This window comes from Podarcis cretensis (genome assembly GCF_951804945.1).
Source record: "Podarcis cretensis genome assembly, chromosome: 1".
In the NCBI taxonomy this organism is placed as follows: domain Eukaryota; kingdom Metazoa; phylum Chordata; class Lepidosauria; order Squamata; family Lacertidae; genus Podarcis; species Podarcis cretensis.
The window spans coordinates 113,664,658-113,681,412 of NC_137170.1; the positions used below are offsets into that span (position 1 = coordinate 113,664,658).

Genomic DNA, 16,755 nt, shown 5'->3' on the forward strand with positions numbered 1-16,755 from the left:
AAAGTCCTTTTGAAGTCTGTGGGATTTCTGAGCAACCACACACAAAAGTGGTTAACAAAAATCTTAACTTCAGACACATTGTACATTATTTAAAAATATTGTAGTTGCTGGCATCTCAAACTTGTATTTAATATGCATGCACACCTTTCCACCAACTAACAGAATACTGGTTGTCACAATATTGGTATTTAGTGATATTTCATAGCAATAATAGCCTAGACATTTTTAATTTTATTTAATACATTTAATACCCTGCCTTTCCTCAAGTAGCCCAAGGGTGCTAAAAAACATGTTTAAATAATTATTTTAAAAAAACAACTTGACATTAATATTTTTTATAAAAAAAACCATAAAACCGCCAAACACTAAAACAAAAAGAAGAAAAATGCAATTACCCTAGAAAAATATAAGCAAAGCATTTTAAATCATTTCAATAAAGGAATTTTCATTTAGGCACCACCAGAATCCTTCCTATAAGTAAGGTTTTGACAATCCTCCGGCTGGCTGTTGGGAGATAAGCCTCCCTCCCTTAGGACGGAGCTTCCGAAAGGGGCGTCATCCCTAGTCCCAGGCAGGCATAATTTTTGAGAAGGTTTTTAAATCTTGTTAGAAAGCAATGCGCACAAATCCCACCGACTGGGCACGATGGAACGTTTATTATGGACGTTCCCTTTCCTCCAGGGAACTCCAGGCGGTTTACCATTATTGCTCTCCCCACTTTGATCCTTGCAAGAGCCCTGGGAGGTAGGCTCGGCAATAAATACATCCCTATCCAGGTCGCCTGGCATTCTTAGGAGCCCAGGAAACCAGTTTCCTATATGCACCGCGCAGGCGCGCCTTGGCATCCCTAATTTGATCCGCCGAGCATCGTTAACGAGAGCACGGATCGCCTGCAGCAGAAAAGCACGCACAGCCCTAGAAGCCCGGAGCATGCGCACAACAGGCTTCTTCGCGCGTCGCGCCGAGGAAGTTTGTCCCCAGCCGGCGCCCGTCGGGGAGTTGCCAAGGAAGGGCGCACGGACGCCGAGACGGGGCCTGGTGGTCACCATGGCGGCCACGGCGGACTCGCTGTGGGAGGACAGGGACGTCCGCTTCGACATCACCTCTCAGTGAGTGTTCTCGCGCGAACGGGGGCTCCCTTTTTCGCTGCGTCCCCCGCGCGGGAGTCCGCGACCTCGCTAAGTGGCCGTTGGCAAAGCGGCCGCTTCTTCCGGGCCTCGCGAGCCCGAGAGCGGAGAGCGCCGTTTCCTTCAAGTCTGTCAGCGCCATCTTGCGGGCGCCGAGGGTTCCGCCCTCGCCGTTAAAAAGAAAACTCGGGATTCGCACACGCGTCTTTGGTTCCCCACGTTCTCTAGGGCACGGCTCTTCTCGGGGCTCTTTTATTTGTTAAGCGAGCTTCCTCAGGTCCCTGGACGCCAACGGCCTCTCCGCTCCTGAACCCAAAAAAGTCGCGCTTGATATATTATTATGTCAATATCAATATTATTTATTGAGTTTATATAGTTTCCCTACACCTTTAAAGCCCGTCCGAAGCATATTTGTTGCTCCCTAAAAGAATTATGGGCGTCGTACTTTTAAGGAATTGCTGGGAATTGTAACTATCTGAGTCTTAATATTTACAGCGCCCAGGATTCTTTTGAAGGGGGGAGATGTGCTTTAAAATGCGGTTTGTATGCAGCCTCCGGATTAGATCTTCGGGTTAGCTCTTCTCCCGTTCACACAACCACTGTCTCTCAGGCCCAGCCTACCTCACAGGGTTATTGTGAGGATGAGTGGGGCTGGGAGAGGGACTCGTTGGAAGAAGAAGGGGATAAAAGAAGTGAAATCAAACGGGATAAAAGATCAAGGACAGTTATTAACTCTTTTATTTGTATAGTCGTAATTTTTCGGAACGTATTTTGTATAGCCAACCATCTAGCTATATCTGCATTTTATTTATTCCTTTGCTGTGGCTTGTGGCTGACGCAAATGAAGATTTTTTAAAAAACTGGATAAAGTGTAGCCTGTCATTTTTTAAACTGGTAATTGGTCAAATTGACAATCTAAACTGCAGCAATATCTCTCTCCATGGCTAATACTTAAGGAGAAAAAGGTGCGTCTGGCCTGGACAGAACAGACAAGTACGTGATTTTAGACTTGTTTATACAGGTTATACTTTATACAAACTGTTTCACCAGGTCTGTAAATATGTACCATGTGCCTGTTGATGCAAGATGGCTTGAATTCGCTGCCATGAGATGTAGTGATGACTATAAATGTTGGGACAAATTCATAGAGGATAAAAGAGTGGCTATGCTGGTCATGCTGGCCAGGAACTGACCATTGCTACTTGCCCTGGAGATGTGACCAATTGCAACTTCGTAAATAGGTCCAGGAAAAATTGTTAGCTTGCTGGGGGCAAGGAGGTTGACTGAGGAAGGATAGAGAGCCCTACCCTCCTCCAGCAGCCCCTCTGTATATCTGTGATGGGCATGAAGGAGGGGTTTTCCCATCCTCTGCCAGCTTGCTTGGTTTCTGACCTGTGCCTAGAGAAGGGACTGAGAACTTGGCCTGCTCATTCACCTGCATGGTATTCTGTGCACCCACCTGTTTGTGATTCCTTGTCACTGGTGGCTTCCAGTGGATTATTTAAATAACAAGATGGATTAATAGCACTTTAAAAAAATAAATAAACTTGTTTCTTTCAGAATGGAAACAAGCTTACCAAGATGTCACACATTCCTTATTGCAGGGAACTACTTTGATTGGAACCTACAGTTAAAACATTTGATTAACGTTTTCAGTACTCATGAGAAGTAATGCAAAATGCAGATAGGTGAATGTCATTGCGCAACTCTGCCATTTCAATTAGTGTTTCATTTGGAAAGATGACTCTATTTGGTTAGGGAGAAGACAAGTTTATTCCAAAGTCATTATAGATCTTGGATTTATGTGTATGCATGGTGAGCATTATTGTCCCAAAATGTTTCAATGGGATATTACTGGTGTAGTAATGTTCACCCCCAACCGCTTGCCCCTCCCATCTCCTGTCTCTGCTCTCCGGCCAGACTAGGACGCCCAGGGCAAGGTTGGCGGGCTAATTACTTTTTCCAAAACAGAACAAACACGACCCGGTAGGGCTGCCACCACTCCCTCTTGTCCAGGGGACCCAGAATCACAACCCAGGGAGAAGGCTGTGACCCGTTTAACCTGGCTGTCCCCCTGTTCCGCAAGCTGCATCCACAGACTTGCAGGCAGAAGTTCTACGGTAGAGTGTAACCAAGCGTAAGGCTAGGACTTAGCTATTCCCTCCGGAAAGGCACACAAACTAAAACAGTTTTATTCTTAAAAGGTTTATTTTAAAAATAACATAAAAACATGCTAGAATAGCAGGCACTCTTTTGAACGTTACAGATAAGAAAATAACAAAGGTACATAGTATAACTAGCTATACATACTCACAAGCTCTAACCCTCAATAGGATAGCTGAAATCTTTAGGACTCTGCAAGTTGAAGGCTTTTGAAGATCTCCATTTCAAAGGACGAAACGACGGCTATTAGGATGGAACAATAGAGCCGGGCATCTTTGCAAATTGCAGAGCGATGGCATAGACCGAAAGCAAAGAGCAAAGATCAAGACAATTCCCTGATCTTTTATTCACAGTTCGCACTTAGCGTCGTAACTTTCAAGCCAATCATAAGACTCAAATTATTTTTGAATACACCAATGACCGGCTTGCTGGTCAATCAATTTACTTCTTGACAGCTGGGCCAATTTGAAATCCAAACTTTAAATCAAAGGGGTTCCTCCCTTCCGTGGAAATTAGCCAGAGACACATCCCTAAGCAATTCAAGGACAGATAGCATCACTGAGGGGGGGATGTTTACACCCTCAAACTCAGGTGTTAGATCTTTTCATTAAATCAAGGCTTCCTTGGTTCCAATAAAGCTTTCAGCTAAGGAGCCATCTAGTCTAGAGTTTAAAGATACACAACTTCTTTCCCAGGGTCCTTGTGGCTGATGAAACTCCCACAAGGCTTCACTCCTCTTACTTGACCAAAGAATAATTTTCTAACTAAGACTAACTTTACTACAACTGGTTTACCTAAATAAAAGAAAACAAAGGGTTGAAGGAGCAACTTAACATGCAATATTGTTATAGGCAAATGAAAATGAGACCAGGAGAAGTTCTCATTGACTGTTTGGATCCTATTGAAGATACCAAAGGAAACAATGGAGAGAAAGGTACAACTTCTGCTTTCTATTGACCCTTTCTCCCTCTTTCTCAAGTGCTACCAGCACTCTGTTCCAAGCTAAAAGTTTGCAGGTTCTTGTCAGGCAGTTTTTGGAGGGTTATTTCCCACCTTCCGCCCAGCGTTATTTTATTGTTTCACAAATATGTGTTCTTCTGCATGCCTGGGGGATTCCCCACATATGTAGAAGCCATGACCTTATTTTTGGATTGCAGGATTTTGCTTCCCAAGTGATTGGCACTGGGCCACCTGAGTTTGCTATTATTAGAGATTACGATGATGTGTCGGTTCAGATGTCCAAGATCGCCATGTGTATTTATTTATTTATTATAAATATTTATAACTTGCCTTTATATCCTTTCCTTGTGATTTATGTAGTATCAGCTCCCTTTCTTCCCCTCCTGCAGATCTTAGATAGTATGTAGGTCCTGAAAGATTTTGATTTCGTTGCGGTAGTTTGCTTGCCCAATCTCTTTTTCTAATATAGTTGCAGTTCACTCATTTCTGCTTATTTTCTTGTACAGCAGATTTGAATGGGTTATTATGCTTAGAATTCTGCATAGGAAAATAGGAAGCTGCCTTATACTGACTCAGACCATTGGCCTATCAAGTTCCCTATTGCTGTTTACAGTAACTGGCTCTCTAAGGTTTCAGTCAGGGTTCTCTCCCAGTGCTACCTGGAGTTGCTGGGAGTTGAACATGGGACCTTCCAGATGCAAAGGAGATGTTCTACCACTGAGCAATGACCCTACCCCAAATAGTAAACTCATTCTCTGAGTGGGAACCCTTATGTAGTCAAAATATCACCATCCATGCACAAGAGGGAGGTATCAGTAGGCTTGTGGAGATTGTTAGATTTGCAGTAGTACAAAAGCGTCACAAACTGAGCAAGCCAAGTGACCACAGAATCAAAAGCTGGCTCTTTGGGAGAAAAAACAAAAAATGTGGTGGGGCTGGAATGGAGTATATTAGAAAAGGTCATGGCTTGCTGAAACCCAGGACAGGAGTGCTCCATATTTTGTGGCACATCCCACTTGTTTGTTTTATATATGTGACATTAATAAATGGATGGGGGATACTGGGTGTAGAAGATCCTGACTGAGTACATAGGATTGAGTAGGATAGCCTTTGTGTTTTCTGTCTGTCTAGTATTAGAATAATTTTGCTATAAATTAACTGGTGATTTCCTCCCCCCCCTTTTTTTTTTAATTTCCAGGCAGACTTTTGGTAACAAACTTGAGAATTATTTGGCACTCCATTGTATTGCCTAGAGTCAACCTCTGTAAGTATCCCTTCCTTTGTTTCTATACCATTTAAAAAAAATAACTGGTCAATCAAAAGCTTTTCTCCTTTACCTGGTGCTGCTGCTGTTTCAAAGAGAGACATTTACATCCCAGTGTTAAGTGCATATGCTTGAAAGTCCCAATAGTTTCAGAGCTGTGAAACACCATTAGGATCAGAGTGGAAGGCTCTGGTTTCGTTGTAACCTTCATCACTCTATTAACGTTATGTATATTATCTTTGTATTAGTAGTTAGAATTGACATAATTATTCCCGTGTAAACAATGCGTTGGTAAATGTTCTCAAAACATTCTGGAAAATACTGAAAATTCTAACTCTCCTTAGGTATATCTGGCATTCTTGAAAATAAGAAAGCCTTGCAGACTTTGCATTGTCCCTTACCAACTCACACTGTAATTGTCTATTTTATTTGTGGGGAGCACACAGTGTTTCATACTTCCTAAGGTCACTTCATATAAAAAGCGTTCTGATTCAGCATACGACTCATCACACTACTAACTTTAAATGTTGGACAACTTTCAGACTGATATAATATTAAAAAATTATAAATAAGGATGACGTACTGTGGCCAGCCTTCTTTCAGGTCCAGTGTGCTGGCAACCAGAAACTTGGTTTGCCCTTTACTGGGTTATAAAACTAGGTGGGCAGAAATTTTTCAGGCTCTTCTTATTTGCTCATGATCTTTATCAAGGGCATGTCAACTTAGCTCTAAAGCTGTTTTTCTACAGTGTGTCTAGTCTAGTAAGATACAGTTACCTGCTAACAAATAGTATTCTTCAAAGTGATGTTAATTCTGTTCATATAAATAGCATTTGTGGTAGCTTAGCCTTTTGTAAACATGTAGTTAATTGTGGACAAATGTGGGTTGGGACCTGAGACCATGGATAGACTTGGCTGGGGGGGTGGTAGGTCTGCACCATACATCTCTTATTTAAGAAAACTCTGACATCAGGGTTAACTATCCTCTGGCAGCAGCCACTACATCAAGCTTCAAGAAGGCCACTCTTAACAGTGTGCTCAGATACTTTGGCACTTCTTCTTCTTGAACTTTTCCACTGCCAACTGGTCATTGAAAGGACTTGAAACTAAGCTCTTGTACCTGAGATTGCTTATTTTTTCCTCTTTCCCGATCCATTTTCCTTTTGTGTCATGTCTTTTTGGATTGTTACCCTGAGGGAAGGAACTGTCTTTGTCTCTCTCTCTCTCTCTCTGTGTGTGTGTGTGTGTGTGTGTTGTAAGGTTTTTCGAAAGAAAAGTAAAATAAAAGTTTTGGAGATAACTATGCTGCACATGTCTTCTCAAAAGTAAGCAATGCTGTGTGGTTTCTGGAAAATTTATCATGCCCTACAGCAGGGTGACCCAACTTTTCTTTCCAAGTGGGCCCCAAGAGTACTTTGACATAGAATCTGCAGGCTCCACACTGCCTTGTTGCACCCAGGGGAGAAGGAGTGAGGCCAAAATTTTATGCCCCCTGGCTTTGGGAAGGCAGCACAAGGATGTGGGGGGCCCATCAAATGTTGCTGAGGACCACCAAAAAGGCATTGAGGGCCGCATGTGCCCCTTGGGCCACGTGTTGGACCACCCTGCCCTAGACAGTGATTAGCCTGCTTTTTTTACTTGTATTTAGTAAACAAAACCAAAAAATATTGAAGGTGCCAAACTTGGCTAAAACTGTTTTGGCGTTTATTGGTGTTTATTGTTACTATGAAACAGAAAATGTTCCATGGAAAAATAAGCACTGGAAAAATTGCAGCCTCTGGTTATTGGAAGCAAGTCTTATTAGACTGCAGTGGTATAAACAATTACCTGGGAGTAGGTTTCGTTTAATTTAGTTGAGTTTACCTGTGAATCGGTTACTATTATAGCAGCAGCACGTGTTCCTGCAGCTACAATTAGTACATAGCTGTCACACAGTGATTTCATTGGGAGGAATTCAATTTAATGGTTTATTTAATGAATTTAATGAATTCATCTGATCATTCCTTCAGAGCAAGCATTTCTGCTTGCCAGATGGAAATACCCCCCTCTCCTTCCCCTTTGTGCTGTTCTGGGATTTCTCCTGACCCTCCAGAGCAGATTTGGGGGAGGTGGGGTGGAGAGGGAGGAAGACCTGTTGTGCTAGCAGGAACCCTTGTGTTGGAATCAACTGGCACACCAGGTTAAGTTTAATTTGGGCAATTTTCTATTCCAGACAACAATATATACCAGACAGATATCTGGAGATATTCAGTGACATCTTTAACAATACTGTTTTTGTTTTCCCTGATTGCTTAGCTGTTGGCTACAATTGTTTTGTAAGCACAACAACAAGAACTGCTAACTCGGTGAGTTTACGAAACAAATTTTGAATTAGAGCGTATTTGGAAATATATAGCATGCTCTCGTCAAATGACATGATTTTCCAGTTCTTCTAAAAAACATTTAATTGTCAGCAAGTCTTATGAATTTCAAAAGCAACAAAAAGCCTTGTGACACCTTAAGGGCTGTGTAAGCAGTAAAGTCAGAGAGAAATGAAATGCAGAAAAATACAGACTACAACATTTAAAGCTTAGGGGTTATATTCAGCTAAGTCATATTCAGAGTGACCAGTTGATTTCAGTGGGTGCCCTCTGAATTTGACTTAGATGGATACTACTATGTCTACAAAATAAGTTTATGCAGAATAAGTAAAGTGAACATTCACAAAGTAGTGTTGAGTGTAACACAGATATCCTGGCACTGGTAAGTTAATTAATACTTGTAGTGGTAAAAGACAAACAGTTCCAAACAAACCCCAATTAATTACTTAAGTAATACTAGTAGTGGTATAAAAACCCTTTTATCTCGATTAGGGTAATAAATTCCTGAATCTAATAAAGTGGACTCTACTATGCAAAAGCTTGTAGCAATTGATTAGTTTTTAAAGTGTGAGAAGACACTTTTGCTGCAACAGACTAACATGGCTACCACCCTGGAAATTGTTACTGGTTTCTGATTATACTGAGAATACATAAATATTAAGATTGTTAATTTCTTTTGGAAACTGCGGTACTAATATACTAAATCTTATAAATCTTTTCTCTTACAGAAATTAAGAGGCCAGACAGAAGCACTCTATATATTAACCAAATGTAACAATACACGTTTTGAATTCATATTTACAAATGTGGTTCCTGGAAGCCCCAGACTTTTTGCCTCTGTTATTGCTGTACACAGGTACTTGAGCTTTTTTTATTTTAAAAAGTGTTAGTCTTGCACAGAAGCAGGAAATGCTTGCTGAAGCATAATCCTAATGAAGTTAGTTGGTTTAGTTGCATGTGCCATATAATCAATAAATGTTAGAATGAAAGGTTTGCATATATTTTGTTCAGTGAGGAAATGGTAATGATTTGGGATTGGCATGCATATGTATGCAAATACACAGAGCAACCCTTATATTTCAAGATAAGAATATTCTCAGGATGGGCAGATAAATGCCTTTTTAGGATAAAGGATCTTATTGAGGAAGGGCCACCCCATTGTGGAGGTTTCCCTTCAAGCTAAACTCAGGAATCTCTGGCATAATTACTTCCATGTTGCTCAAGTTAGAGGAGGCAAATTGGTTAAGTGAGGAGTATAAATATTTTTTTCCCATTTTTATCATTGTTTGAAACCATGTTTTATTATTCCTAGAGCTTATGAAACTTCAAAAATGTACCGTGAGCTGAAGCTGAGATGTGCATTAATTCAAAACAAGCAGTTGAGATTGTTACCCAAAGAACAAGTATATGACAAAATAAATGGTGTCTGGAATTTATCTAGTGATCAGGTACAGTGTAATATATTCATAAACTGAAATTAAGAATGTGATTTTTTTAAAGCCTTTCCTGCAAAATCTGACAAAGAAGTTCTGAAACCACCTTGTGAAACTGACTACTTGAAAAATACATGGCACTGAGGTTCAGCAGAATATTCTTAGCTCTTTAATATTTATGTGCAAGTTCTGTCATATTATTTGAATTTCATAAGGCTGTTTCCTGAGAACCGTGAGTGGAAGGAAGCTCACAGTAGGGGACTTCCCTGCCCACTCTACTGCCCTGTCCTCCAATCCCTAAAAGACACTCCTGAGGTTCAGGGGACCCTCCATTGTGGTATTGACTGGGTCACAAGGAGCTGCTGGAGGAGAGGGTAATTAACCAAAATTGGTCAGAACCATGTTAGGAAAGAAGAGCTATCCTGGCACAAATTGGTTCTGCCCAGTTTCAATCGGTCCACCCATCTTCCAGAGTTCTCTGTATCCCACCCCACCCCATTTCAGAGGGTCCCTGTTCCTGAGGAGAAACATTTAGAAGGCCACTGCAGAAGGTTGGAAGGTCACTTCCACAAGTTTCCTTCATCTTGCATTTCTCAAGATGCAACCCATATTCATTTGGCATGTGAAACAGAGTGTGGTGACTATTTTAGTGTGTGAAAATAGACACAAAAGTAATATTGCAGAGCAAAAAGTTATTTTTGTATACTGCTATTTTAACTTTGGCATATGTGTCTTGCATGCCATTGAATGGTATATTATTTTGAGTCCTGTAAATGTAATGGAAAGCTTCTTATACTGTACTATGGTTCAACCCTGGTTTGCTGCAGTAAGGGTTTCACCAATGGATTTTGTAAAAGCTATTCTCTTTACATTTTAAATGCAGAGGGACCTAATATAGTGTTATAGAAGACTAGTACCAACTAATTATAATTTCTCTCTTTCCTAGGGAAATCTGGGTACCTTTTTTGTTACAAATGTAAGAGTAGTTTGGCATGCTAATATGAATGACAGCTTTAATGTCAGTATCCCATATCTACAAATTGTAAGTACAATAACAGCACAATATTTTTGCCTAAATATTAATATGGGTTACCTTATTTTAATTGTTGTATATAGAATTTCCAAAGAAATACTATGGAATTTTTGGCAAGTGTCAATGGATATTAATATAAACTTGACAAAGCTGACAAATCTTAGAAGTACATAGAGTCAGCCTGCAGCTTGCATGGGGGGTTACATTTCAGGGATTGCGCCTAAAGCCAAAATTGTGTATGGTCAAAACACATAGGGTTCAATGGCGGGTAGGATTGCCAAAGTCTCTTTTTCCCAGATGCCCACCCCCTTTTTAGTTTTAATTTTTAAATTTGCAAAGCACATAGAGCTGAATGTGCACAAGTTAAATGTGCATAAGTTGTGGGTTTGCAGTATGTATTTCCTCTGGTGGTTGAAATGAATAGTCTTTTAGCTGGATGATGGTGGAAGGGGTACAGTGTCTTTGGTGTTAGAGACTTGTCCTGGATAAGTTTGCTGTGACATGCATTATCTAATATTTCCTTATCAGGCAGTGCTTATGCAGAAATACACTGATGGACAAAACTTTGTGTTTGGTCAGCTTTTAGGCTCATAGAGAGAACATGAAGGATATTCTACCTCCAAAATCGGCAGTCAGATTCATCTACATCTTTGCATCAGGCCAATAGCATTTCCTCTGTACTGAGGAATTCAGCTCATAGCTCACACTCTTTACCACTATGGTACACTAGTTCTTTTAAAACATGGGTCAGTTTATATGGTTTCCATGGTATTTCGCCAGTGCTGCTAGCTGAGCATTATAGTTTTTTTTGTCAGAGGCATATGAACAGAATTCTTATCAAAGTTTCCAGATAAGATATATTCCAACTTTTCAATGTTCTCAGTGTTCTTCTCCACTAAAAATTCATGTGCATTTATAATTACAAGTGACTGGAAAGAGAGTAATTCATGGAGTCAGTGTCAGTAATTTCAGTTAATTCTATTAAGGAGTCATATTTCAGTCATTCTTTTTAACAAACAATTTTTTTGTTTCTTTTTACTTTTCAACCAGCGTTCAGTAAAGATCAGAGACTCAAAATTTGGCTTGGCACTTGTCATTGAGAGTTCTCAGGCGGTAAGAACTCAGTATATTGTACTTCCTTCAGTTTTTTAATCATTCCATACAAAACTCTATTAAGACATTTCTAAAACATCTTCAATCAAGCACCTATACTTGGTGGTATTTATTCCTGAGGAAGTTGCTGCTTTGATTAGGATGTCATGGTAGTATGATCTTTTCAATCTGAAGAGCTTAGTTATGAGTTCACAGAATAATGACTATGATAAATGAGCACCAGGTGACTAATCAAATCTCTGAATGAGACACCAGCATATCAGCTTGGTCACTTGCTATTTTTGAGTGCTGTGCCCCTGTAAAAGTTTAGAGTCTTGAAATGATTTGCTCCTTAGTAGTTCTTGGGAGTAGAACTGTTTGTGAATAAATAGCTTCAGAATCACAATTTTGAATGTGTCATTGCTGATTACTTTCCACATGGCACAGTTGAGATTAATACTTAAAAATAGCTTTCAACCTGGAATTGTTCCGTTGTTTTTGTAACACTATATTTACAATTATAGCCATTCATAAAAATATGGTGACTAATAATGAACATGTAATGCAATGCAAAGCCCCACTAAATTGCTATATTTATTTAATATAGATGTTGTATTGCGTCAATATATCTGAATGTTTTAAATACTTGAGCATGATTCAATTTGATAATGCTTTGCCTCATCTTCCTAATAAAACTGTGGCTTATCGTTGATACAGTGTAACATTTTGTAGCACAGTTCCAGCCAAAATGGTTTTACTGAATTTGGGTCATCATACTGTGGGATAGCAATCGGATATGTTTTCTTTCAACATATACTCTCTTACAGACTGGTGGTTATGTGCTTGGATTTAAGATTGACCCAGTGGAAAAACTAGAGGGAACAGCAAAAGAAATAAAATCATTGCATCAAGTCTTTTCAGTTAATCCTATATTTGGCGTAGATTACGAAATGGAAGAAAAGGTATTCCTATTTTTAAAATACGATTTATAGAAATTAAACCAGCTACTATTTACTTAACAAGATTTAAAGATTAGATTGAAAAGTGTTTTCTTTCATTTATTAATTTTCAGCCTCAGCAGCTAGAAGATCTGACTGTGGAACAAATACAGGATGATGTAGAGATTGAGGCAGATGAGCAGACAGATGCTTTTGTGGTAAGGTTCTACAGAAAAATAATAATCCTCTGTTGATTTACCTCGAATTCTGTAGTCCTGTGCATACTTTGACCCTCCCCTGAACTCTGTGACGCAATTCACACATCACCGTAAATCACAGTTAATGGCTTACTGTAAATGCTGCCTGATCACTTCCACTTCACTCCTGCGCTAGTGTGTGTGGGATGATCAAGCGGAAAAGCTTGGCTTCTCTCCCTGACACACCATAATTGACAAGCCAAAAAAAAAAACATGATCCCCATTTCTGATATCACTGTAAACCTTGTGGCTTGATCCTCCCACTTGCATTATGGGAGAGAGAAGTGGAAGAGATTGGACAGCATTTATGATAAACTGTGAATTATGGCTTACTGTGACTGGCCCAGCATAGCTTCCTTCTGACCTACAGGGTCAGGGTTCGCATCACTTAATGTTTCTGATCCTATGGGAAGATTACAAAACTTTGTGGAATGGATCCAAATATGCCTAGTGCAAGTGCAGAGGGACTTCTGCTTGTGGAAGGCAGCCCCACCAAATTGGTTCCTGTGCTTCCAAAGCCCCTGTACTCAATCCCACATTGTTTCCCACATTGGAGGAAGGGAAAGGAGAATGTTAGCCGCTTTGAGACTCCTTCGGGTAGTGATAAAGCGGGATATCAAATCCAAACTCTTCCTCTTATTCTTTCAGAGGGTCCCTTGACACTTGGGAGCAGGTGTTTTTTTGGTAATGGAGGACTAGAGCGGGGGGGGGGGTGTGGCCAGGAATTCCCCGCTGCATAGGATTCATTTCTGGGTCCAACCCTATATTTCACAGAAAAATTCTTGGTTGTGAAGAATGGGAGACTACTTGCAGTAGGTTATATCTTGCTCACCTGCATGTTTCATACTCATTTGAGTTTGTGATTAAACAGAGTGGCTCCATTTCAGCTGGCAATCCCTTTGAAGCTATGCTGTTCTTGTGGTCCAGCTGCATGAAGTGATAAGAATACACATGATTATTTTTTACCCTGTAAAAGACAAACAAAATAAAACTTCTGAGGTCCTTTAAAAGTCACCTTAATTCCAGAGACCCTTGGGAGCAGGAAGGGGAAATCCTGTAGCACAGGCAGAAGTCCCTTGCACAGTATAGTGAGCACCTGTGACAATACATCTGTTACAATCACACTGGATTTTTCAAAGGTCAAAATGCTATCACATATCTTCTACCTCTTCAGTATGCCTTCAAATATCTGGTGAGTTGCTGAGCACCTTTGGGTTCCTTACTTCATTAAGGAAGGAAATGTGAATAACTTTCTCATGTGAATATTTCACTCTTTGTTTGACAGTCACCAAAGACATGACACTAGAACACATTTCTTAAAGAGTGTTAATGCTGTTGAAATAATCAACAGTCCTGACCTCTGTTTCAGTGTGGTGTATCAAAGTGAAAAAAGCTGTTTTAATTGCTGCTCACAATTGCTGTAGGTTATGTGTGATCAAAGCATTTCCTTTGTGTTTAAACTAGCTGGCAGAAAACTGGCAGTTGAAAACTGGCAGAAAAAATTACTTTGTTTAATACTATATTTTATAAATCTGTCAAGGCGAAGAGATTTTTCTTTTATTTGATAGAGTGTAAAATGGAGTTACTCATACTGAATAAGGGGGAAATGAAACAAAATGGCAGTACATGGTTTTAATAACCACTTCAGATATAACAGATAATTAAACAATTAGATCCAAAAGTATTTAATTGAACTGAGTTACTTGGTGTCTGTGTTTGAATTAACAAATGTTCAATTCTTAGGCTGCAGTACTATCCAGTTACCTGGGAATTAGCCCCATAGAACTCAGTGGGGCTTCTCAGTAGGCATACACAAGGTTGTGCTGTTTATAATTAAAATATTTAAGATGATATATAATGTTAATTGTAGGCCCACTAATTTCAGTGGGTCTGCTTTGAGTATGACTAACATTACGTAGCACCCTTAGACAATTACTTTTTAAGGTTTTAATTTTTTTTTTTACTTTTCTGTTGTAGGCTTATTTTGCTGATGGAAATAAGGTATGGTTTTATTTTATTTTTAGTGAAAACTTAATAGTGTGTTAGTTCCTAATGGCCTAATTGATTATACAGTATTAACCTTCGTTTTCTTGCATTTCCTCTCTTCCTCATTTCCTGAAAAAAAGCAACAGGACCGTGAGCCTGTTTTTTCTGAAGAGTTGGGGCTTGCCATAGAAAAACTAAAAGATGGCTTCACACTGCAAGGACTCTGGGAAGTAATGGGTTGACATTATTTTAATGCAACATTTAATTAATCTGTTTAGTCTCTAAAAGTCATGTATTGAAAAAGCTACAGCTCCCTGTTTTATAGCGATTATATTTACAAGAAAACTATTACAACAAGGAATAGATAATGATGTACAGTGAATAGTTGTCATGTTATAATAAAATATATTTGATTATATATTCATGGAATGTACAGTTTTGTAAAAGTATACAGTGCTTTCAGTGGTTACATTTAAAATTATTTAAAAATATTTGATTATTTAGAATATGTGTTGGTCTCATATGAGTGTAAATAAAAATATTTTTAAGGAAATAACATGAGATAATATGTGGTATTTCTGAATTTCCAACTATGACCCAGTCATTAAATCTTACTCTTACTTCCACCAATTCCACCAATATACTGCACATTCCATTACCCTGGTTGTATGCTAAGAAATGAAGTTTACTTTTATGAATTCTACTGGTGACAAATGTTGAATTTGTCTTGTCATTGTACCTTTTTATCTGTTCAATATTTATTTCCATTTTACTTACTAACTATTACCGAGTACAGATTTGGTGCACACTGACCACACCATTTGTGATTCGGCTTTGCCAGTAACATTACGCCTGGGGATTCCACTGAATTCCACCTGGGAATTCCACTAAATAAAGCTTCACAGTGATAAATTCCACCCATTGTCTTCAAGCGAGTCCCAAACAGAATGACATGTGTATGTGTGTGCGCACGCACATGTAAAATTGCATAATACTATAGTTCATCAAAAATTTCATTCCAGCTTTGTTTTTGTCAAATTTGTTTACCTGTAGGAGTATCACAACATAATTTTTCCATGCAGTGAACCAACAGTATGCTGCATGCAAAATTAAATGTCAGTTATTGTTTGAGAGAGGCAGCTGCTAAGTTTTCACGAGACCATACCATGCACACAATTTCTGTAAATGGAAAAATGTCAAATGACTTGTTCATCCAGCTGTTATTTTAGCAGCTGATCTGTTGAGTATACATTGAGAAAAAACCCAGTTAATCTTTCCTAAATAAGTATGTAGGGCTAGCTCCAGATTTAAGAGTGTAATCCTATGTCTACTCAGAAGTAAGTTCTGTCGAATTCTGAGGTTTACTGTCAGGTAGGTGGAGTCAGGAATGCAGCCTAAGTTACACTTTAGGTCCCACTGGAATCATTGAAACTTCAGTTACTCATGACTGAATTTTTCACTTCCTTTTCAATGGAGCATAAGTGTGACTAACTTAGTCCTACATCCAACCCAAAGTGTGACTAACTTAGTCCTACATCCAACCCATTTCTTCTGATGAAAGTTATATTGAAAGTAAAAGGTGAATTTCAGTAAATTGTATAAAATTGCAGGGTTGGTCCATTTAAAATTAGAATTTATATGTCAGTAGTAGAAGAATTGCACCTATTGATTCATTTAAGCCACTGTGTTCCCAGAAATCTTACGTTCTTGCTTTGACTCCAGCAGCAGCTCCTTTATCATTCTTGAATGATATGAAAAGTACACCCAGTCTGGCTAAGCACACATACTAGATCACTGACATTTTGGGATGCAATACTGTTTTTATTTTAAATCAGTGGACATTTCCCCATCGCTTAAAGGGTGAATATGTTATTAAATGAAAGTAACTTTATATTTGTATCTAGCAGATATTTCATTGGAATTTGTTTTCATAGGCATAGGCACTGGCCTGATTTTTCTGAAACAATCTTTTAAATGAATGCAATGACTCACTTATGAGTGGCTATCATAGTTCCACCTGCTGGCTTCCACATTTTCCCATCTTGCTTGAGTAATATTAGCATTTTAAAGACCTACTTCATAGTAACTGCCTTGGTTCTAATTCTGCACCTTTGCTGACTACAGGTTCTAACTATATTCTGCA

General features: G+C 39.2%; 1 protein-coding gene across 3 annotated transcripts; it reads left to right on the top strand.

Annotated features, from left to right (window-relative positions):
* The first annotated feature begins 967 nt into the window (after positions 1–967).
* Positions 968–15,168, top strand: BBS5 (Bardet-Biedl syndrome 5). 3 transcript variants are annotated; one of them, XM_079981523.1, is made up of 12 exons: positions 968–1,109; positions 4,142–4,224; positions 5,449–5,514; positions 7,809–7,858; positions 8,602–8,729; positions 9,186–9,321; positions 10,253–10,348; positions 11,390–11,452; positions 12,259–12,393; positions 12,504–12,587; positions 14,604–14,627; positions 14,753–15,168. In XM_079981523.1, exons 1-12 carry the CDS (start codon positions 1,048–1,050, stop codon positions 14,852–14,854), a joined length of 1,029 nt encoding a protein of 342 aa, XP_079837649.1. In that variant the 5' UTR covers positions 968–1,047; the 3' UTR covers positions 14,855–15,168. The 3 variants fall into 3 exon arrangements, with proteins under 3 accessions (XP_079837649.1, XP_079837650.1, XP_079837651.1); XM_079981525.1 differs by lacking the exon at positions 968–1,109 and adding an exon at positions 1,218–2,120; XM_079981524.1 differs by lacking the exon at positions 11,390–11,452.
* The last annotated feature ends 1,587 nt before the right edge of the window (positions 15,169–16,755 follow it).